Source organism: Papilio polytes, unplaced genomic scaffold, assembly GCF_000836215.1.
Source record: "Papilio polytes unplaced genomic scaffold, Ppol_1.0 DF824102.1, whole genome shotgun sequence".
NCBI classification, from domain to species: domain Eukaryota; kingdom Metazoa; phylum Arthropoda; class Insecta; order Lepidoptera; family Papilionidae; genus Papilio; species Papilio polytes.
Window position 1 is genome coordinate 2,858,618 of NW_013525102.1, and position 26,082 is coordinate 2,884,699.

Sequence of the window (26,082 nt, forward strand, 5' to 3'; positions counted from 1 at the left end):
AATTAGGATAGGGATAAAAGATAACTGTAGCGTTCCTCTTTGTAGGATTTCTAAATATCCAACATAGGTAAAATATATTAGTAATATATATTTAAATATTAAACAAATGATACATACTACCCGAGACGTAAGCTGTTAGCAAATTGTTTACTATGATAACGTAAGTATAAGAATGTTGAAAACAATTAGCTGAAAAAGCATATTTTTATGCATTATTCAAATATAAGTAGTGAGTACTTCGGATGTTGTGATAATGTATTTTGTTGACGAAAAGAACATGATGGTCGGAAGGATGCTTGCCTTTACAAAACGTCGGAGAATACTTGGTATAATAACAACAATGACCTTAATTGAATTCGTTGACTCGCTTCTTGTTTACTTTCATTATTTAGTGCATTTTGAAGATTAAGAGGTAATAAACAATTGCGATTGGAATACAAAAATATTTTAGTTTTGATCATTTTTTTTTAAACAAAAAACTTTTGTGAACAACTACGGACGTTAATACCTCTTGCTCAAAAGCGTCTTCCGTAGAATTTGAGGAGGTTCGTTTCTGTTTGTCTCCACTGAACGACAGTCTCCTCTTGAACAGCTTGATCATTTTCCTGAATAAATGTCACCTTTCGTCGTTACACGGACCGCACTCATTACAACTCACGACGCGGAACTGTATAAACTTTGATAAGAGACGCCGCGTCTCTGCATACTAACAAATTTCCTTTGATACTTCAAAGCAAATAGTTAATGAGAATTTGGCATCGATTAACTGAGATGTAACAGCGCTTACTGAGTTATCAAACAGTTACGCACGTGCGATGGCAAGGTAGAGTGGTGATTGCGATAGCGTCACGGTAGCGTATGGGCATACGGTTACCCAGAGTATAGCGGTGTGCGGTCGGATCGCGCGCCCGCCGCGCACTGCCCGCTGCCGCAGCGTGGCACGCCGCGTCGCGCTCGCGCCCGCGCCAGCGCCGCAGACCTCACCTTCACACCACGATCCATGACCACACGACGCCGCTCCCCGCGCTCGCCCTCTCCCGCGCCCCCTTATAGTATTGAACATCAATCAAAACCGTCACTTCCATTACATCCCTTTGTAAAATAACAGACCTCACACTGTATTACATCTTTTATATAATCCCCCACACTGACAAATTATTCGTAAACTGTAGAAATATCTTCTCTGATAAGTAGTTCAAATAAGTTATCGTGGAGCGTTGGAGAATTGGTGGCGATAAGCAATTAGAACCATTTCGACATCGCTACAATGAGCGTTTCATTAACACAGCCTAATGATCTCTAACTCTGCGTGACCCATCTAAACTGAATCAAGCACCGGATAACATGTACGCCTAATATTGAAGTTCCTGGAAGTGATACTCCAAATGCGACACTACCAATTAAAAAATCTTACGGCGGAATACTCATATGACATTTAAATATTTCACATCATGTTAAACGATAAAGTCCTGTGTAAGCTCCAAAATTTCGTTACTTCTATGGTTATAAGATTGTAAGCTTCGCTTACATAGTGAAGTGTTTTTGATTCGTTTCAGAATTCGGCTGTTACTGTTCTCAGATGACATAATTTAATTAAGGTGTTTTCATATGACCATTAATGCGGGCATTAATTATGTATTACTAGTAGAGCATTAGCAGTGAAGGGAGCACAACTTCCGTAGTCGCCATAAACATTGCTCTAAATCCGGACGCCATGAGACTACACGTTTGACAGATGTCAATTACATGTAATAGAATGCGGAGCGGGCAACACTAATATAACTAGATTCAACACACATGCTCGTTTATCAACACATTTATGTGCGAACGTGATCACAACATTTAATTTATAACACAAGCAACATAAAAATCAGCTGACCTGTGATTTGGTCATAACTTATAGGAATTTTTATCCACCAATTCAATTTTTCAATTAAGATCTAAAAAAACGGTACCTAAATTCGTAAGCTAAAATTATCACAAGAACTATAGGTCATTTATGGGACCTCTGCAATGCTTATACATTTTATTTGTACAAATGTGTTGTGACATTCACGAGACCTTCGCAATAAAGTATAATTGATGGAGAGTCTGAAAACGCGGGTTGAGTCAGCAATTTGTTTCAATAAGGGGTTGAGTTAACAGACCGAACGATAAATAATTAGACCATTTCAAGTCAGAGGATGCGAGGCCAAAAAACTTAAAAACAGTTAATTCCAAAATCTACATACATGGTCTGCTTGCTGCAACTGATTTCACAGTACTCGTAGTATGCAATGTTTTCTATTTTTTTTCCCAGAAGTTGGTCGAATTTATTTTTAGAATTGTAGTATTAATTGTACAATCTCTTTCCTCAAAAATTTAACGCCATGAGTTAAGATAAGAATCCTCTATTGTTCATATCTAAGTTCTTTTTACATGACATCATACTTTGGAACCATTTAATAGGTTATCTCGCTTTTAATTCTGTACTGCCATCATCTTATCACAATAGAGAACACGTAATTTTAATCTTTGTTAAATGTTTATATAATGAACAGGAAATAGGATTGAGTTTGGTATGTGGTGCTGTGTGGGGCGGCCAGCTCAATGTTAGTGTGAACCCAACACCGTTTGTGTTCCGCTTAGCACATACTAGAATCCTTGCGGCGAGTTTGCTTTCCCTAGAGCAAGTCAAACTCAGCCAGGATTTGGGGAATCTTAACAGTTTACACGCCACCTACGCGAAGTGAGTGTTGATTAAAGAACAAAAAAGAACCATTGGGTTTTCGTATTTATTTGTTATATTTCTTGTGGTTTATTGTTAAGGTTTCTATTTAATGTCAATCCTAAATTAAAATAATACCAATAAAGCACTATGAAACATTATTTAGTAAAAGAAATTGTTGGAATTATTAAGCCAATTTTAAATTTTTAATGGCTAAATACTCAACTTTACTATTGAAATAAAAGGCAAACAATAATCTATAGAATTATCTGTTAATCTATACGCTATAGATAAATCTATTTGTTAGTGTTATGACACACAGATAAGTAAGTACTATTAATAGTTTGATTGTTGTTGCGCTAAAAATTAATAACAAAATTAAACAATTCGTGTAGACTTTGACTAACCTACGAAGTAGTATTCGGTATATTATCGAGTAAGTAAAGTCGTTTTTGACTTTATTAGGAAAGCGTAAAGGATTTTTCGTGGGTACTTGTGCACTATATTGGAGTTCAGGACGCGGGTTTAAAATTAACACAAGAACGAGAAAATTAAAGCATGCAAAGCTTGCCGGTTACTGCGCTACAACTAGGGTTGCCATTTTAATAAATGTTGACCCCTGTTTTCGCGTAAAAAGAACTAACAGTGACTCCAAAATACAACACTTTATTTACATCATCTACCCAAAGAAATGAAATTAAACTTTTAGCCCGAATATGCACTAATCAAATTCAAAGGGGCAGCCCTAACTGTAACCTATGACCCGCTTTCCGTATCCGCCATTATCGTAAATGTAATGGTAATTTTCAGCCACCAATATCCTTTCTATCGGTAATATTTTGTATTTAGCACCCGACGAAACCGCTCATCCAAATATGAAAAGGTTAATGATGGAAAGCTATCGGTGGTGCCACTGAAAATTATTGAATTGTAAAAGTTTAATCTATCGTCTTTGAACCACTAAGATAACATACTATTATTTATATTACTAAGTACTAATATAAGTACCTCTCTGATAAAATGTACAAGACAATCATACTTACAATTTATTATTTTTAAAAGTAACAATATTTTGCAACGATATTGATATTACCCTCTTGACCTATTTGATAAATTATAATAATGTTGCGATTTTCCTCAACAAGAAATATTTGTATCCCGCTATTTTAATATTCTTTGATATGTGCCTATTTTATGTTCTTATTTTACACTTTACTTCTATTTTATTGAAATAGGGACACGTAAACTCTATTCCACCTTGCGTGAGTTTTCTGAATGTGTATGTAATTACAGACGCGAAGGAATGCTTACATTCATCTGAAGGTAAAAGATTATTTCTCTGCGGCTTTCAAATTGCACGGTATACAAATTACTTACAGTGTTAGGTAGCTTTGCTACCGGCTGTGTATTGGGGTTGGCTGACAGCTCAATAGCATCTGACACCTGAAACAAACATGCCTCGTGGTCTGTTATGTAGGTCGATATCTTTCCCTCAGATGACGGCGGGACAACTGAACTTCGTTTGGAATGATCTCGCAAAATTGGATCACACCTTTAGAAACACGGTTAATTGATTTTTTATAAAGGTAGATACTTAGGCATCGAACCATTTTTAGTTTTGTTTAAAAAACAGTGTAACATCACTTGATATACTTCAACAAAGCATTGAACTTGGTCATTCAGAAAGCTATCATTTGTCTTTTTTATGGAATTGTTTCTAGTCTTTAAAACTAGTAGTAGCACCAGAACTAGCAGTAGACTAGTAGTATATACTATTATATGACAAGCGTATGCCTTGATATAGAGTGCCAATTTAAGGACAATCTTCTGGCCACGCCGTAAACTCAAACGACCCAATCAGCAACATGTCGAGATGAATTTTGTGAAAGTAAATTGTTCATGTAATAAGCCTGTCTGCACCTAAGCATCGCCCCTACACAACTTTACGGCGAATTTTACGATGTTTTGCCACTTATCTTAGGTCGTATATAACTTTTAGGGTTACAGGGCAACTGGTGTTTCATATCATCGAAAGAAGTAAAATAAATGAATGAAAACATGAATAAAATCACTCATAATGAGTTTTTTTAATGGATCAGAGACCGCCAAAAGCGAAGTATGAGTTTACACAAACAGTTTAAAGATAATGTTTTATTGCCGTACAAAGATAATGATAAAAATAATTCTGTCACGTTAACTAGCACGTAACAAACTAAACGATGTAATAAATCTTTTTAGCGCAAAAAAGGTCTGTTCACACGGACAAAACAAATAAAACTGAATAACAATAGGACGTGATATTTCTAGTAAGTGTGAGAATTGTAGGATCAATCTCAATTCGTATGCCTTCCTTTTACTGAAACACGATTTGTACAGAACCGTAAGTCCATTTATTAAATCTGTCCAAAGCCGAATAAACAAAGGAAACGAACAAAGGTAAAGCATGTCTTGCAGTTGAGGGACAAACGAGAGACTGTGATGGATATCATGTTAATGTCTACCAATTATTACGCTGGACACAGACGGACAGTGTTAAATGAGCGTTTAGATTACTTTTTAAACAAATCACATAAAATTACATGACTTATTTTAATAAATGTAAACGTTGATCGTTGGTGACTTTTATCGACATAATAAGTTCATTGCCAGCCAGAAGTCGTATGGATTCGACATCGGTAATCTCACCTTAAGGAGATCCAAGACTAAAAATAATAACATTTACTTCTGCTTTTACCGCCACCAACAAAAATGATAAAGAACAGATCAATGCATGAATAACCCAAATAATTTAATAACTTTAGTAAATCTTCAAATTACAAATTTAGTAGTACAGACAATACAATGTTTTAGACGTTGTATTAGTTAGTATTTAACAAATCCTTTTCAGTCTAACTTATGCTTGTATTGTTATAAAGGAGGGCAGATAAAGCGCCATAAATTATCTTGTAATGGTCAAAGTTGCAAACTTCCTACCACTTCTAGCGGCTTTCATTAACTCACTACATTTACCGACTTGATTTTAAGATAATATTCTTTAAAGTAAAACACTTTTAAAATTACACTTGAAATCTCGATGCACGAACAAATCTTTATATATTTACTAACACTCGACTGCAATACAAAACTTTTTGCTATACAAATTAGGGTGCACAATCATGTTGCATAGCAAAAAGTTGTAACGTAATTATTACTATTTGTTTCTATGAGGTTATCTTATCATACGTTCAAGTTGCAGGTCATGTACAAACAGCAGGTAAAACATTTCTATACACTTCCCACTATTATACGATCTTGCTAGTTTATGTACTGTAATAATCTGTCTTATTACTGTAACTAGCCGTAGATAGTTAATGGCAGTCATTTTGCGAGACAACGGAACAATGTCTGTCCATTAAGATCATTAGTGTATGATACTCACAATTCCTGTCATTACCGTCTCAGTAACATGAAAGCTTACATCTCGGACTCCGTGTGATAATCAATTTCTAACAATCAGTCATGGTTCCACGGCAAGTTATTAAACTTTACACTCTTTTATTACTGAAGAAAGAAACTACATACCAAAAACTTCAATATCTTAGTATCTCCTTAATCGTCCAGTTTTAAAGATAATTTAAAAGGATTTAGCTACCAACTTCATTTGAATGACAAATATTTACAATCAACGTAGGATGTCGTAGAAATAAAATATTCAATCTTAGGGCCTGCCCCACCAAATTGTGAATTGTCTGATAACAATCCAACGTGTAAAATATGTAATGGAATCGGATTTTGTTTCCTTATCTGACATTGACGTCATTATTAAGCTATCTGAGCCTCTATCAGCTGGTGGTGGTACAGGCCCACATTGTAAACACAGCCCTAAAGACAATTATACATATTAACATAATTAAATGTTAAAATCTTGACCATTATCATTCGAATCGAAATTAATTAAAATAAGTAGGCATGTTATTAGTCTTGTTATGAAATATCGTTCTCGGAAGACGTGAACCGTTTTAATTTCGGCGAATTTGAGAAGGGAATTTCTGTGAATCGTGCCATATCACCGATAGCACTGCTACTGTAGGTTTTACCAATGGAATTTAAAAAATTACGAGTCACCACAAGAGAAATTAAAGCAAATATTATAAGACTTGTCGCTTGACTCTGAACTACATGTTTAGAAGTAACGTTGAATGGAAATACGGCTGAAAATTCATTAAAAAACGTACACTTCGGTGGTTATAAACAGTTGAATAAGGGACACTCTGGACACTAATTGACTTTTTATACCAGTGATATTAATGGTTAATTTATGACTATTTAATACAACCGTAACCGAGGGACATATAATGATATTAGTTTAATAAAATAAATCGTCCCTGCTAACCTTGTATGTTACGTGCTTACCGAGGAACACGAAATACCAAAATTCCAAGCATATAAAGACATCAGTGAGATGGTGTTACGTGCCGCAATGCTGTAGACATTCAGACCGGACCACTCCCTGGGCCGTCGAGAGAGTAATAACACCCAGTTTGTGTTTTTCGACCTTCCGTAGTCTCCTTAGAGTTATATAACGAAATAAATGTAGCAAGCAAGGACGGTCGATAAAGATAAAGTATAATAAAGTAATGCATATTTTTTTTATATTTTAGATTTAGAATTCAAAAACCAATTATGTTGGGATCCCTAGATCATCGGGGATTAAGGTATTTAATATAAGGAGAATAAAGGAGTTATCAGATATAATAATACCAAGAAACACGTTTAAGACAATAAAATTCTTATTCTTAAAACTTACAAGATAAACCGTGTTGGTAAGAAACATGAACTATACTTTCATTTCCTGCAAGATCGAAAGAAGATAAACTTATAAAGACATTGAAGTATTGATGGCCGGACATTTGCGTATATTTGCGATCAATCTTTAAAAATTGCAAGAGTAAAATATATTTCAAAACTCATGCAAAGATAAAGTTATCTGCAAATACTCATATATACTCTGTTCCGTTTACGTAACATGAACGTTTACGTAAATTATAATTACTTTAAACAGTTTTGGTTACACCAAAACAATTCAGATATAATGCTTGAGAAACTATCTTGTTCTCTAATATGTACAAATTGTTATAAACGTGCTATTAAAACTACATTAGATTTATAATATCCGTATCTCGTTATATAATAAAAGTTAAATTTTGTGCTGATAGAAATACAAAATAGTGCTTTGTAAAAACATAAAGCGCAAAACGAGGTTATCTTATTTAGACGTATTACGAGTTTAATAACTGTCACATTTTGTTTGTTTAAACCTAACAGATTTTTATAAAAATGTCAATAGCCACTGGCTTCCTATTCTATTTTTAATTAAATACTTAATTTTGACGTATTTACTAGGTATTGTGATACACTACTATATAGTTCCGGTTCTCGCACAGATTTTAAAATTAAGTATGATTTCCAGCGCCAAAGTCGCAATGCTGCGAACAAAGCCACATCGTGTCCGTTTCAGAAGCAAAGCGAATTTGCACATTTCACTTCCCCTTTAGTATGAATATAGTTACTTAAATATAGCGGACAAGAACATTTACAGTTAAAGTTTTTATTCAAAATGTCGAAATTGCGATTTCCGAAGTAAAAAGTTTGCAACTAAAAAAAAGATTAGCACACATCTAACTGTTGTCGCTTAGGTGATTGGGGACACTGATTGTTATTAGACCAGTTTTATAAATGTTCTAAAATCTAAATTCTTATTCCATGTGAAGCCACGTTAGTGATAAACTTATCTAAGATATTTAAAGTGAGTCATTATGCAATTAAAGTATGCATTATTTTAATTTCTAATTTCTTTATCTTAATACGTTTCAATTATTTTGTTGAAAGGGAACTAGGATACACGAGTACAGATTACGTAAGCCGAAATAAGTAACAAAACTGAATTATCCCCGACGGGTATCTACGCCGACCCATCTAAGAACACTAGTACGCTTTAATTAAACAGACGTTCGAGTTTAACCAGGCCTTTAAAACTGTACACTTAGAAATGCTTTTATAGAAAATGAAACTTAAAATTCAGTTGGTTTCAAATCCAGTACTTTTTATTTTCTTAATTAAACTCCTGATGATGTAGAGATCGCTCACAAGAGACATTTTTTTAAATGTATTTTATTACTACTATTATACTTATAACAAAGATGTTACTGCTATCCAGGGGAATTTTTTTGTTTATTATCAAGGTTTCAACAAAAATTAAAATTGTAAACCGAAGAAGCCAATCAAAATTACATTCTAATCTCCAGAGTGCAATAAGAATTTCATCGCTACGAATTATACCAATGCTCAAAGCTGTGAAATCGTAGATGTCTTGAAGTTTTACACTAGTTTACGGTGTTGCGGCCACATAAACATCGGAGTGAAATCTCACAACAAACACAATCAAGGAACTCCGCAGCAATCGTAAAACATGCTGCCAGGTACATAAATACCGCCTGTCACTTCGATCTTTTGCATTTATCTTGAGAAATATGCCCGGTATCGATCCCGACTTTCATGTTTAAATCGATGTCTTATTTTATCAACTAAACTTGAACATTTTATACCTCTTGAATTGATAGGTCGTAGTATTTGAGTGACGAGTAAAGGATCATTTCCTGACCATAATTCATAGTTTTAGACAACTTATTTAATTGATACTGTCGCTTTAAACTCAGAGCAACACTTCTCGCCAGGACTCTCGATGCGCGCCAATCTATCCATACTTCTAGTGACATTGACAGCTGTCAGTTTGACGTGACGTTTATGCCGATAATTTAGAGTTGCGCCAATTCTATAGCACGGTACTTATTTTGTTCCTAACAATAGTAACATAGTAACTTTCTAGAACCATTTTAAACCGCTAATGTAATAATGTGTAAAGCTTAAGATATAACCATTTTGTGATACGATACATCTAAATAAAAGACAATCACTGGTACTTAATAAAAATCATAAAAGCATTCCATCTCGGTAGCAACTACTACAAATGGATTGATTTGAACACGACCTCGTTCGAGATTAAAAGTTTCTGAAACAAATATTTCAAAAGCAATAAACCTAATTCCAATACATCGTCTGTTTAAAACGTACAATTTTCTAACGATTGGGAGCATTGCCAGATCCACATTGACGGACTTTGATGTCGGTTTTGAAAGAATTGGTATGTAAACTATGCCAAAAACGTAACAAACGTAAAATTTGTACAGTGCGACATGCTGTAAAGAGTTACATGTCTTAAGAGACCTCATACCAGATGTAACTAGTTTCGACAGATGGGTCTATAGATTAGGTTCACGTTATGAGTGGGAACGGTTGTGAGTTGTGAGATGAATTGATACAGGCACGCGGTTGCGGTTTTAAGTCAAATACGTCTGTTGCCTTCTGCGGCTGAGTTAACGGAGCTTTACAAAGCTCAAAGCTCGCTTATATTTGTGTGGCCATCTATGAAAGCCTTATACGGAAATGTTTTGAATGCATAATGGGATGTAATTAAGTGAATAGAATAAAACAGAAAAAGATATTAACTAGTTACTTAAGTTTGGATGATAGTTTTCGTAAGTTTATATAGTGTCAAGAAAGCTTAAGGCCCCAATATGTTAAGTACAAAATGTTATAAAACCATTCGAACGAATACAGAATCTAAGCACATATCTTAATCTGTACGATATTGGAAATTAGAAGATCAGCAAAAAATAATTTTAGTAATGGATGGATGGAGGGATGTTTATTAGAGTTTGTAGCCTAAACGGGTGAACAGTTCTCCTTGAAATATGGCATAGATGTAGAGTCTAGCTTGGAAGAACACACAGACTACTTTCTTTTTTAATGCCACGCGGACGGAGTCGCAGGAAAGGGCTAGTATTTTAATATTTACGTCGAAATTAAATAACATAAAATATACAATACAAAGTCGGCAAACATATAACATTCGCATTCTGGCGACCGGTTACCACTAATTAATCACTGTGACACGGGTGAGGCAACGCACCCGGAAATTGTGTGATGTTTCAATACCAACCGTGTAATCGAACAATGCTTTAAAATTCACCGCGACGAGTAAACGTGATCGAATAATAACGATAAATATGGTAAAGAGGTCCCAAGTTACAAGCGCGTAAAATAAGTCAATGTAGCATAAGGAATAAAGCCATACTTAGAGTAAACTTAATCTTACTTTAGCAAAGAATAAAATTGTATAAAGTTAACTTTAAACAAAATTAGTCAATTCATTTACTCGTTAAGATTGTCTGTATGAGTTTAGATTTGTTAAAGCATTGGAAATCTTTTAGAAATGCAAATATACTTCTAGATAAAAAAAAGAAATGTGGAAATCTCGTAAGATAAAAATAATCACTCGAGATAAGTTAAGCTTGATGTTGGAAGATTTGATTGAAATCTAAGAAAATTACATACTAGCCGTGAATTTCCACTGTCTACACACTTATATAAAATCATCCTGCTTATTATTCGTTACTTTTTCTCGAATGTAATTTTATGCAAAACTGTTAAACCTTCTTCAAAAATTAAGAATAAAGTGGTTATAAAAATATTATTTAATTACTAATATGAATATATTAAGCTGGTTTAAGTAAACAACACACCGTGGGTATTGAAAATCAAATTTCTCACAAAAAGTTAATGACATTGGCCGCCATGACTGCATTCCTGCAAGTTTCATATCATACGCAGATCAGAGGCGCACCCACACTGCACCGGTTACTCAAACACTCGAATATTTTAGCGAATCGCAACTTATATCGTTTTTATCAATTTTATAATTACCATTTTTATTGCAAGACGTTTCGTTGGGCCGCGGGTTACTCAGATTAAACCATTAAAAGTAATGTTTGTGACAATGATAACGGTCTACACAACATAAGGCAACAAACAAATTTAATTTGTTTTTTATGCTGCATATTTACTTAAGAGTACGTTTTATCAAAAACAAGAATAAAACTCAGATTGTTAATACTTATACAGAAAAGGAAATACTTTTATGTGCTACTAGCTTCCGCCCGCGACTCCGTACGCGTGGTATTAATAAAAATAAAAAAGTAGCTTATGTGTTCTTCCAGACTATCCTCTACATCTATGCCAAATTTCATTCAGACCCGTTCAGCCGTTTAGGCTACAAACTTTAACAAACATCCATCCATCCATCCATCCATCCAAATTTTCACATTTATAATATTAGTATGAAGTACGATTACTTGGATGTTCTTGCATTGGTCGAGTTCTTTAGGTTAGTAATTAAAATAAGTAACTACTTAACATCTATTAATTGAAGTTTACATCTTACGTAAGTTGCAATCTTCGTAATCTTGGCTGCAATCTCGTTATAAACCCAATCAGGCGTCAAACTTGTGTATCCGCTGACACTCCGGACGGGCTAATTGCCAATTACTTGATTACAGGCACCTAATTAGATACATGTTTACACATTCCCACTCGTCTACATTTATTTAGTAAATATACTTCATTTCCTTGTTCTTTAGTATTGAAATAAGCAATGGAGAATAACTGTTGAATAAGTAAAAATTTTAAAGTATTGGTCTGTTACTATGTTCATAGGATATTACTTTGTTACTCTGCCATTAAGTTATCTGAATCGAATAAACATACAAATGTATTTATTCATTTTAATATCATATCAAAAGAAGATTACTTCGGACTTCAAATGAAAGTGTACTATTTAAAGCTATTTGAATGTGTAGAGTGGACGTGTGAGCTGGCCGTCACCGTGCAGATTATGTCGGAGAGTGCGCAGACGCATTCCGCACTACACTACCACCATCTCTGATTCACTCGCACCATTTCTGATTTTGCACGTTTATTTTTCGAGCCGCCACATTCCAACATCTCTTTATGCAGGGCTAATATTAATCCATTCAAAACCAAATTCAAGATATAGTTACGATTAGTTAACCAGAGACATTTAAGAAATACATTGAATAGACTAGATATAGAAATATATATTTTTTCATCGGTAACTTCTTTTTACGGTAATATCTCAAAGACATATTTGAAACTTTGCTACCGCCGTGAGATTGTGTGATAAATGTTCCAAATGCAGTATCAACTATGCTTCTTCTATATATTTTTTGTACAGAAATAAAATAAATATATTAGTGATAGTTTATATTCTATTATCATATGTTATGTAACATATTGCCTGGCATTAATTGTGGGAACATGCCACATGAAGCAAGTGTCACCTGACCCTCGCATTTCAAAGCCTGCTTGTGTTGTTGCCATTTTATTTGTCCGTCGGGTAAATGCCTTTGCTTGTATCACAGTATTGAACTGGTCTGCATAAGCGGCGAGTCAGTGGGAAGGGGAGAAAGGGGGCAAAGGGGAAGGGTACGGGTAAAGTACGCTAACGTTAGTCGTTTGAAAACGTTGAGCTACGAATTCCAAATTGCTACTTTAGAAATCGTAGTATTGCTGTACTTTGTATAATAATATTAGAAGTATTTTGCCTAAGGATTGCAATAAGCTGACTTAGTCAGAATCTTCAACCGGTTACGACGAATACGTTTTCAAGAGCAGTAGCCACTACACCTATTTTAGTCGTCGTTTATTTCGAATGTCTGTTCTGTACGCAATACCTACCATTTAAATTGAATAACACTTAAATCCAAAATGTATCATAATTTGCGAAACGGTTGCATGGAATATCTTATATTAAAAAAGAGATAAGAACATACCCTCAAATCTGAACCACCTGACGAAGTAGAGTTGCTGCTAGAATTACCAAGACGTTCGTGGAACATATTTTGAAATGTTTAATGTTTTTAAAACTTACAAATTCACTACATCAAAAAGTTTCAATTGATCCTTCACTTTAGGCACCTTATGTTATCACTACAATACATTTTTACGTCAATAATTAAATTATTTTTTGTCACTTTGTTAATCACTACAGTCTATAAGTAATGCATATTCAAATTCAACACGTAAAAATCATAATTATAACCTTGATATAACTCTTATATGTTAATTTTTAAATACTACAGTTTTAAAATATCTAATAGTTTAACAAAAACACACACAAATTCCTGAAAACGGAGTACGTGACTAAGAAAACCTAGTTATCAATAAAAGCCAGAAACATAACAGAGTTATCGCACTGCATTGCCATTGGCAGTTGTACTTCGCGGTCTGTTTGTAATATAATTTGATAAAAGTCGCTATCACCTTGAATTTTGTGTTTTGTTGATTTGCATTACAAATTTTAGCGTTTCTGTCCGTCGTAAAGAGTTCGTACACCTTTGTTAATCGCCTTACTGCACCACAAAATTATTAATTTTGGACTCAAATGTGATATATAATTTTCATTATATTTATATTTTATATTTTATATTTTTAGAATTTTCATCGATACTTTTCGATTTATCATTAAATTAAGTATTAAAACAATGTTTATTTGCAATAACTATGAAGCGTCTATTTAGATATACCTAACGATGAAATCGTATCAATCACTTCTGATAAGAGGCTGATAATATTTTCTTGGGCCCCGTTTTAGGACGTTGGTTTCAGTATATATTTACAAACACAAATAAATTAATCATTTGAGTTATAACATCGTGTATGTTAAAATCGACAAAAACAATATAGGTACTTAGTAAAGTTCAAAGAATAAAAACAAAACAGACACCATCTGTAAAAACAAGTTTATTACATTCCGGACATCGTGTAAGCTATCGTTCAAACTCTACATATTCAGTGTTTAATAGTCCGTTTCACGAATATATAATATTTAAGACTGTCATATGTAACTCGCATAAAACATACAAACAATTAAAATAAATCACTGTTATCTCAGAGCTGATAATCAACAGAGCTTTTATATTATGAATGTTGAATTAAAAAGGATGTTTAGTGTATTATCGCGAATGCGGTGATTTCGCGTGCGCGTGGGCCAGTCGGCGCGCGCGTCGGCACTGCGCCTGCGCGTGCGCCGGACACATCGCGCACCGCACGCCCTCGCCGCGCCGCGCCGCGCCGCCGTGCATTGCACCTGACCAATCCAACATCCTACCACTCTAACATAACTTGAGGTAACTTAGCAAAGCTCTACTCAGTACTCAATCATACAATACTTTAAGCTAAACAGCTATGCATGTGTATTTATAGTTCGTTTTAAATTAATTACATGTTCTGTATGAGATGGCAGCAATCTGAATCTGACCATTGACTATGAACTAACGGCTCCAAAACTTCCTTATTCCCATTCATAATGTTACATTGATACGCACGCTCGACGCGCAAATAAAAGCTTACTTTGTAATGCGGATAACAATGAGCTTTTTATTGCCAATGGTCTTATCAACATAAATCTAAATACACATTTTAACGGTGGGTTTTCCTCGTCGATCATCTTATACGAAAACATACGTATCTTTTAGTTTTCTTGGAAAACTGAGAAAAGGACACATTTGACTGATGCCTGCGGAATGGAATCTCAGTTTCATTTAGAAAATAAATCAACAAAACGCTATAAATCACAATCTTATCTACAGCTGTAATCTAGTACAAAATCAGATAGCAAAAATATAAACACGGCTGCGAACCCGGAACTTAAAACTGGGATCAAAAACAGGACTCTTGACTATTCACTTATCTTGGAAACCATTAATTTAGCGTACAGCAATACTATAAACATCACTATAGCTGTGGTAACATCAAACCATGTTATAGCATTCATAATATTCCGTACACCTACACTTTGGGTTGTAAATTTTACGAGGATTTTACGAGACAACTTACATTTAAAGGCGGATAACGTTATAACGGTCTTTTAAAGTGATCTTCTTTCGGAAATCGACACAATCAAAACATTTTACGTAATACCGAAGGGGCATTACTTCCGACTGCACTATTGCGCTATACGAGATAAGCGCGTTGATAAAAAAATATGAGGGCTCGACTTATAGCACTTTTTTAATACGAACGAAAGTAAAACATAATGGTAACATTGTAGAGTGGTAGATACGTTTCTATAGTCAAGTTGAGATTGTTGACCTGTATAAGTTGAACAAATTATACAGGTCCAGTGTGATCTTGTTCATAAAAATATTAAAAAAAACAAATTCCTAATATAAAACGATTTCACGTGTTTTTTTACAAGAAAACTGTTGACATTTTGCAAAAAAATAGGTAATCAAAATATAGTTCACCTACCATCCACTTCACTCTACAATTTATCTCAAAAATAAAGTCATGTTATGAAATGAAACCTGCTAATGGTTTTAGTCTTATATGAGAATTTTTTTTAGTTTTAATCTTATTTCTCATATAAGATTAAAACTAAAAATATCTAATATTATAACACTTCGTCTTATCGCAGAAATATAACATTTCGCTGTAAGAAATAGGAAATAGCTTTTCCGGAACTAAGTCGTGACGCTATTAACTTACAACGAGTATTGAATACTTTAGCAGAATGTTCGCGATCCTCTCAAAAAACTTCGCTAATACAAAAAAGATAAATAGCGACATGCTCTACTAACTCTCTTGCTTTTTGTTGTTAGTTGTTATTCGTTATTTAAAAATCTTATTTATGTTTATGTTAAGACTTATTTAATTATTTATGTTAAGACTTCAAAATTTTTGCAGCAAATAGCTTAAAACATCAAATATATATAGTGTAACTTTAGATTTTAATTACTACAAAAATAAAAACATTATCTTTAAAAATAACGAATTGCATACACGTTAACGCCATCTAGTAGTGCTGTTAGTAACTACTATCTTATAATTCATGAGTCATATTCCAGTTGCGCAAGCGGCTTCGTGTTCGTAATTTACGATTAATTTACGAAGTTGAATATTGATCATTAACAGATGGCGTTACTTTGCATGTTTTTAGCTAAATGTAATATAGTTTTTTTGATTCATTATATATTTACCTTATTTTCACACGTCGTGTGGCAGACATATTTACACACTGAAACAAATAAAATAACTTTGTTAGTTACGTGAAATTGTTACTTTTTTCTTTCTACAGACAAATATTAAGCACCCGTTGGGAACAACCATTTTTAAATAAATAAAATCAATAAAATATGTGGTCTTTAGCATGTCTGAATAAGATAAAAGAGGAGTTCATTTTTAACTGCCGTGCAAAAAGATGAACCTACGCTACCAATCTTAAGTACAGCTTTATTTTCATTACGTTTGTTTTATTAGGCAGTTACAAATCGTGACATTCGTCAGCGACGACCTTTAATTCAAATGCCAGTCGAAACTGACGCGCCTGCAAGAACAGACATTTGCCAAGTTAAGAGCTGCCGGCAAACACGCATCAAGGCTTGACATTATTGCAAATAACATTGCGACATCGCAATGTATTCCTATCACAATGTGTACAACACTGACAATATGAAACATCTCGACACACCTCTATTGCAATATCACCTCCTTCTTAGCCTCCTTATGTACCATTTTAATATGCAAAGTAAATCATCAAGACAAGATCGGTAGGAAGACAGTTGACAATCTATTAAAATGTCTACTTTGGATCATCAGCATTCACAAAGATAGCCATAAAGGTCAATAGAAGTCCTTTTTGGATACTATGCAACTATTAATTAATTTAAGAAGGGTAATAGCACAGAAAAAAAACAGTGCAAATAATTACCTCTACAGCAAGAACCTTCGTTTTGCACTGGCTGATGGCACCAGTGGCACGGCCTGGGCTTGCGGAATGACTTGCGTCGAAACGCATGCTCTTGTGGCGTTCCTTCCTTCTACAAAAAAGAAAAACATTCTTACTTCTCTTGGCACTTACCTACCACTCAAATACAAGTATATTTAAGTTCCGACTACGTTCATATTACCATATTCTAACAGGCTACTCATAAATCACTTCTTTTAAAGTAACTATTATTGTAAGAAACATTCACTTTGCTTACAATGGTCATCTTCCGACATTAAAGAATGTATGTTAGCTTTTGACGTGTAACAAACGACGGTCGGCCACTGCCCACCTCATAGTTACCTGCCCATCCCTTCGTTAGGCTGATTTCAATAGTCGAGTGCCAAGGTGTATCACCAACCAACGGTTTTAACTTAAACAAGTTAAACTATAGACATTTTTTAAACATAAAATATGTCACGTTTTTATTTGATTATTAGTTTGCAAACTTATTCGCAAGCTTGGCGGTAGGGGGTCAGATTTTTATACAATAAAGTCCTAATTATAGAAAAGTGACGTCAAATGATGCGCGAGTGCCGGCGCCGGCCCGAAGACGCCGACACATTTGCCACACACGTGATACTACCCCACACCACAATGTATTGCTTTTGCTAAATTACTGCAAACATATTACAAATAATAACAAAGCGTGTTGTAATTAAACACTACTTTTTTATTGTGATGCACGTATTAGTGTACAAAATGTAACAAGTGTAGGTATTTAGAAAAGTGTTTTAAAAGACAAATTTGTTTTTTTAATAACTGAAATAAAAAAAAATAAAATCCCATTCCGACTAGGATATATCGCATGACTTATAAGTTAACCAATAAAACTCACGCAAAGCATTGATTACGACTGGTATCACTTTAATAACAAGTTACTTTCAAAAAATCGTTTAGAATGTTCGGGACAAACGGCACTATATCAAATCCCATCACGCACGAATGGTAAACTAGCGGGTGTCGACAGTCGACACGCACGTGCGCGTCTTCCTAACACCTGCCCGGTGCGCGAAATTCCAACATCTGGCAATCTTTTTCAATCTTTTTGTACCAAAAACATGCATTCCTGGTAACACAAGATTCAAACTTTATAACAGCTTGCGCATGTATCGAGCGTATGTCTTATTGCGGACGAAAGAAAGCCCAAACGTACGCCACGGTATATTTTTACTATGGTTATTGGAAGCAGCTATAAAGTTTGTATGAAACAGAGCAGATTGACACCGATTACACACGCTCCATTAACTGAGTAATCGGGTTTCAACGAACAGCTGTACAAGAGGTACGTAAACAACAAAGAGCCAACTGTTCGGACAGATACGAGTTACATGTTTATTGTATAGAATTGGAAAGCTATTGTGAATAAACGTATAGTTTTTGAATTGCAATTAGATAGTTTTGTTAATCAATGTTAGATTTTATCAAATGCTTTAATCTAAAGGGGACGTTCTCAAATCTTAGAGTTGACGTTTAAGCAGATAAATTAAAGTGTTATTTAAGTGTGTTTTGTCTTTATTAATGTTTTTACGCTTCTGAACGTTAACATCACTTGTTACGGATTTAATCAGATAGTTTTTCTTGATAAAAACCTGCTTTTAATTTATTTTTACGTGTAAATTGGCTGTACGATGTCTCCTGTCTGGTCAGTCATCAAGCTATTAGTGTCGTTGTGTAAAAAAATCGAGCAAACAATAGAACCAGTTATGTTTATTCCTAGAAACGCAGTCTCAGGGTTTCTTAGAGCATCCCTTTGAAAAAAAGATGAAGTTTGGGGCCGGGGGAGAGGGAGGGGGATGTGCGGACACATCGCCGCGGGTGTTTGATCTCTCCGGATATAAAGTTTCTTAACAATATCAGTTGACTTAAATAAAAACTTTAAGTAATTCCAGTTCTCGTGCGTGTTTTACTTGTAATGGTAATTGAACAAAATCTATCCTTGTATTTCTTGAATTTTAGTATTATTCGATTGCAAAAGTGATGAAAACTCATATTCCAATTATATGACGATTATAACACGAGTAAAATTACAGTAAAACAATGTTCGATTTGATGCAACAAACGGAAATTCCTTTACATTCTCCCAAAAATGCGGAACTTTTAACACAAGTGAGATGCGATGAAATGCATGAGATTACAACAGAGTGCACGACGTGGCACGCGATAAATCAACCGCCGCGGCTCCGGCTTTTGATATTGCCTTTGCCCTACGTTGTTTCCGAATCACGCACACGACTGACCTATTAAATCCACAACAACAAAATTCAATTTAAAACACAATGTAACACTAATAAAAATAAAGTTGAATGGATGTAGTGTTACTTTAATTACGCATTTCATTTAAAACACTGATTATTAGGCATTGCTTGAGTTAGAATAACACACTTACATTTTCTACACTTTTCCAAGAACACTTTTATATTTCCGCGCTTTATAGATATACTAAAACTTCTTACCACAACTAATGCATTCGAGTTGAGTAAAGCAGTACAAATTGTATTCCCTAGAGATATTGGGGGATCGTGTATTGTTTGAGACTTTATCGTTTGCATCACGCGAGTCTCTAGAGAAGAGGCCAATCCTCAATTACAATATTTGTGTAACAATTTGCAGTAACATTTACATCGTTTATTTAATGTACTTTTGAGAAAACAAAAGTTGTATATGGGTAATAGGGAGAGAGATTTTCAAGTAAAATTTGACTTAATATGTACAAGTATGTACTATAAATACTCACTATTCAAATAAAAATGATAAGCAATGTTTGTAAACAGGTGGCCTAATTTACTATCGCTACAGACAATACTCTGTAATTTCAAATAATTTCCTTATTTGGTTATTGATAACAAGTGCACATAGCAAAACAACTGAATGTAAATATGAATCTTTTTTTATTGTTTTCATTTCGGTGATCTTATTGCTAAAATACAGATAAATATGCTGAAAATATTCAGTTCAAAAATTTTATATTGCGTACCAAAGAATGTGATGAAACACATACAATTTCTATAATAATTAAATAAATAGGTAGAAGTTTTTCTTTCAAACATAGGAATTTAAACATATACGTGTATGACAACAGAATCTATTAACTACATTGGAAGCAAATAGAAATATTTTCACGCATCGCGGCGCTACACACTACCAATATTTGTTACTAAATTTGTTTCCTAGTAATGCGTTTTAACACATTCTCTGGACGTGGGCAACATGCGTTATTGTGAGCGATGCGGCAGCTTGCCAAAGCCAAGCATAAACTCTAATCGTTTCTCGTTACTTTGCAAAGGACATTTGCATGCATACAGCTTTAGGTTATTTAGTGGAGATTTATTGATCACCGGTGGATCGAAGAAACGAATTTACTAAATGAATTTAGTTTTAATAAAAAGTATTCTTCGAATATTGTATAGAGAAAGAAATGACTTTAATTGTTAAAATTGTAGATTGAAAATTCAAAGCAGACCGATACTTGTTGGACATTTAATGAATAATCCATGAAACATTTACGTAACCTATGTTTTTCAATGTAATTCCAAGTTGTCTATTCACGGTTTAATAAAGTATCAAGATGTATGAAGCGCTATCGAGCCTGTGAACTAAGATGGAATCTCTTCATTAGTATGAGCGATTGAGTGTACGTGGTACAGCGTTCACATAAAAAGCAAAGCAGCTGTCACAGGCTATGTTATCCTTGTGCTTAACAATGCGATATTAGTACTTTTAGCTACTCTATTGGTACTGTAAGTGACTTTGAGTTGCCATTTTTCCGTTGAAATGAGACAAAATGCATAAAATAATAGATTCATTGATATAATTTAATACATTTCGATGCGCACTTTCCGATTTTCAATTGTTTTATCCATCTTCTCTAAATATGGTCTAAAATAATTTGTTCTTACGTTGATTAAAAAAACATGTTACTTTGTACATATTTGTACGATAAAGTGTATAGAATTAAATATTGTGAATAAAGCACGTGTTTGTAAGGAATTACTGGATAGTGCGCGTTAAACGCTTTTATAGGCACCTTATCTGTGCAGTTTGTATTGTTCTGCTATTCTTAGACTGATAGCATTGTTACATTCAGTTTTCTTGCCTCACGCACGACATGTTATTAAAGTAATGGATAATTAAACAAAGAATATCAACCCATGTGTCTCTTAAGTAATCTTTTTTGGGGAAAATGGTATCGTTATTGACTTATTGGGCTAAGAAGGGTATGTTCTAGAGATTGTTCGATTGCATGTTTTTTAACTTGGTATATTTGGGTCAAAGCATTTAAACTTGAATGTGTCATCTTTGAAAATTTTTAACATGTTATAACAAGAACAAGAACATAGCTGTGTGATCAAATAATACCTTGGCGAAAACAAAATTACGAGGAAAATAAAGCGCTAATTAATAATAAGGTTGTATAAAGTCGGCGGAGTGTTTCTAAACGAAGCTGCTGTTATTGGGTTAGGAACGTTAATTGGTGTATTCAATTAAAGCAAAGGCCTGTTTAATGTTGAGTGAAGTCAAGACGGAGAGCCGTCTTGTAACCCCGCTGCCTCCGCGACGGCAGAGTGTTCCCGCACACCCACTTAAGGATTAACACTTGAGTACTAGTATTTTAATTGGCACTTGAAACTGGCGTGTAATTCTCTCACAATCAAGCTGTATTTTATTGTAATAATATACTTAGCTACAATAAATACTACTCAAGTAACTTAATGCTTTATTACAATGAATATAAATTCGATCTGAAAGATATATGCGTATGATATGATAGTACCGTAATGTAATAAAGGCATGTAAATTAAAAAAAGTATGTACTTTTGTCTTATGAAACTACCCGCTTTAAAATATTTGGTGGAAACAGAAATATATTTTCGACGCTTATCTCAAGAGCAGAGTGGCGCAGTGGAAGCGTGCTGGGCCCATAACCCAGAGGTCCGTGGATCGAAACCACGCTCTGCTAATAAATCTTTTTGTGTCTTTTTTTTAAATCTGACATTTATGAAATCATTAGTTTTAATTATTTTGAAACTTAAATAACATTGTAATAGTTTTTTGTAACAAAAAAATTAAACAAGTGTTTTTCAACTACGAAAAAAACTACCTTTTAATTTGCAAGACATGATGATTCATCGAAATGATGGATTCACTATGAAATAGGTCTCTAAATGTTAAGTTATAAAAGTAGATAATGTACAAGTATTATTGTACGTAATGTTACCTTTATTATATACGATTTACCATATTACAAAATTGCGTGACACGCACTTTAAGATCAATATGGAAATTTACGATTTCATTTGTTATTCTCTGGTTCCAAGTCATTTTACCCCAATGGTTCAGCGATAATTATCGGCACTCCCTTATGTTTCTAGGACAGCGCGTGGGGTTCGACCCCAACATAGGTCACGTGGCTCAGGCAACACGCACGCACCAGAAAGGTGCAAATAGAGATGCATTCTACTAATTATTTACCATAAACTAATAAAAGTCATGCGCATAATTAACGTTTCTTTTAATGTTATAAAATGGACCCCTTTTTGACTTATGTATTTATTACATGCTACTGTTATATACCGTATTGTGTTTAAAAGGGAATAAGCTACACATTTCCAAGTTTTTAAGCCTAATAAACCTACATTCAAGTTTATTTACATCTTGCTAATTAAGGAATACAAAATCACACACATATTTTTCTCGCCATATGTATAAATATAGATGTATTTATGTTATATCTTATCGATTCAAATTCGCCGAGCGACAGATTGCAAGCAATCCCCGAGGACAGAGCGCCGCAGCAGCGGACGAACCCAAACGATTACCTTAATTAAACACACCGACCGAAAGACCGACCGGGGCGACACCACACGACTGTGAATTGAAAAATTCCTCGCTTCCCTATTAAGGAATACTTATTCCATTGCAGAATGGTGTTAATACAATCTGCAAATAGTTTTCAAAACATCAATCATTCTTGCAAATACGAGATTTGCACCTGAAATCTGTTTGTTTTTGTTTTTTCGAATCCTATTACAGACTTCAACGGTTGATCGATTATAATTATAAATTGTGAGATAAAATTATTTTGTATTACTCCCTGGAATGTTAACTAGCTTGCGATCAACATTACTTAGATGGAGCCACACATTAATTCTTCATATATCGAGAGGCAATCAATCAACACGTTTCACCAAGCTTATTAAGTTTCGATCGTGACAGGAAGTGAGTTCATAGCTCGTGCACTGGTCACAAATTTGCAAGTACCATTTTGGTGAGAGTATATTAAAAAAAGTAAACATCAGAGACACAAAGGTTTTTTATTCATACTCAGTCATAAGCCAACACATCCAAATTGTTTGTGACAATCCTATCAAAATTTTACATTTAAAGTCTAAAGTTAAGTTTGTATTCAATATCTGTTTAAACCAACATAAATACGCACTAAAGACTTCCTTATCCAATTGTAGAGTTAAAATAAATTATTTGTGATAATGAATAGTTACGTTATCAAAATAAATTAAAAAACAAATAGAAACTGACTGTAGATAAAACTTCAATTTATTAATGTTAATACGGCAAATAACTAATGACACAATCTGTAAAAAGGAACGTAAGGGTGCGTTTCCACTGAAGCGGCTCTAAACGACACCAGAACTGATTGCCGCGAAACGACAACGCGATCTGTCACAAAATTAGCATGAAGTTTACCGTTAGTCGTAAGAAATCGCGCCAATACCCTGCCCCACTCGTATCCGCACAGTTCACCTTTGCAAGACATTGCTAACATTTAAACAACTATTTTGCATTTACCAGTTGGGTTTGGGACGACAGTTACTGTAACAAAACAGCTGGTATAACATGAATTTTGGGGCACCACTTCTCTGGAGTTCTCAGGACATCCTACCTAAGTTGCATCAAAATCTTAACATTGGTTTCGAAAAGAATAAGTTTCAAACAAAAAATATTTATATTAATTTGTATTAGCATTATTTACTTCTTGGGTTAGTGGGAATTTTAAGGAAATAACCCGAGCTAAACTAATAAGAATGTAATAGAAGTTTGAAAGTTCTAGATAGTGCACTAAATGACGAGGAAGCGCAAAGAAACCTACAAATTCTACGAGATTGGATACTGGCCAACAATTTGAAAAGTTGAAAACAACAAAGATAAGATCGAAATTAAAATGTAAGAACCTAAACTTTTTTTATAAGCTAAAGAAATAAATGAAAACACTATTTTTCTTGCAAAATTACAAATCCCATATTTTCTAAACTGCTCACCGTAACTAGTGTCTTTTAGATGAAGAAGAATATGAAAAAGATGAGCCATGTTCAAGTACATTTCTAACAAATATAGGCCGTTTTCTCTTGAAATAAAAAAATACGATATTTAATTGATATCTCAGTATCGTAGTAGTAAAAACATCGTTAGTACACAACAAATTAATAACAGGAAATAACTTTTTATTACTAACTAACAGTTGGTCCGTACAGAGCCATATAGGGTGGGCAGAGTGAAAGTATAGAACATGCCATTCTATCTGACATAGTTAAGGTTGCACAATATAGTTTAAATTAAAAAGTTCTACCACTTTTCTTTTATGAATACCTAAGTAATTGTTTGGTATAGAAAATACTGACGATTGCTGGTACTCTAATATTAAGTTGCTATAATATTATCCACTTAAATTGTCGTAAAAGAATTTATAGTCTAAGATTCGTTAACTATGATACATAACTCAAGTTTGTTGAACGTAAAAGTATTCAAAGTGCGAAGCAACAAGGCAACTATTTAGCAAACATAAATCAATTATTTCTGTTTATATGAATCAACTGGTAGAGCCGACTGGTATATGCCACACGCGTAATGGAGCTTATGTTGACTTATTTATAACGAAAACTTATACGGTTGCACAATTCAATAATGCGTCCGGATATTGCGGCGCAATGTGTGCGCCCGCGCAGAGCATGCACTGTACGTGAAATGCTTTAGGGTGCGTTCAGATCTAGCGCTTTATTTTTTTAATTTAACGACGTTACTGAGCAGTGTTCAAAGGCAATGCGAGCTTCTCGCGATCGCCACGCGCCTTATATAATTGCTAGATGTGACCGCACCCTTATAGCTTCCCCCTGCCCTCACTTCGTACCTTTTCTCTTCCTTGGATATGCATTGCTACTATAGCGGCAATAAAATTCGTTTAGACATTTCCTGTATACATTCCAAGCATGTTTCTAGTCGTACATGTATTAGAGGTTTATTTAAAGTAAAAGTGAAACAGCAATCATAAATTAAACTCGTAAACGTAAAACAGTGTGAAATTTCGTAACACTAAATGTGATGGAATATGTTAATGGACGTTAAATGCTGACACATTGACGTATAGTCCCGACGTCCGATGCGTTAAGTGATCGTTTCATGTCAATGCAATATGGATGGAGATCAGGCAGTGGAATCCCACTGTAACCACTTGGTAAACTTCTACCGACAATTCAATTTTCATTTATGTAGTTAAAAATTATTTTCAAAGATTCCTTGATGGATATTTGATTTACTTAAACTGTCATTAAATTTATATTGAAAATACATAAACATAACTACGTTGTTATTTTCTGTTGATTTTATGTCATACAGTTTAATTAATTGTACTTGACTTGAC

At 34.2% G+C, this 26,082-nt stretch overlaps 1 protein-coding gene and 1 non-coding gene across 2 annotated transcripts in view; one reads left to right on the forward strand and one right to left on the reverse strand.

Moving 5' to 3' along the window:
• Positions 1-26,082, reverse strand: part of LOC106099443 — a 52,185-nt gene that overhangs the window by 18,406 nt on the left and 7,697 nt on the right. The window contains exons 2-4 of the mRNA XM_013278002.1: positions 17,373-17,481; positions 16,642-16,679; positions 4,085-4,150 (exon numbers count right to left, since the gene is read on the reverse strand). Coding sequence (XP_013133456.1) covers positions 4,085-4,150; positions 16,642-16,679; positions 17,373-17,481 — 213 coding nt within the window. The remainder of the gene's footprint in view (positions 1-4,084; positions 4,151-16,641; positions 16,680-17,372; positions 17,482-26,082) is intronic.
• Trnam-cau lies at positions 22,318-22,389 on the forward strand. Its single transcript has one exon. It is a non-coding gene; the product is annotated as a tRNA-Met (tRNA).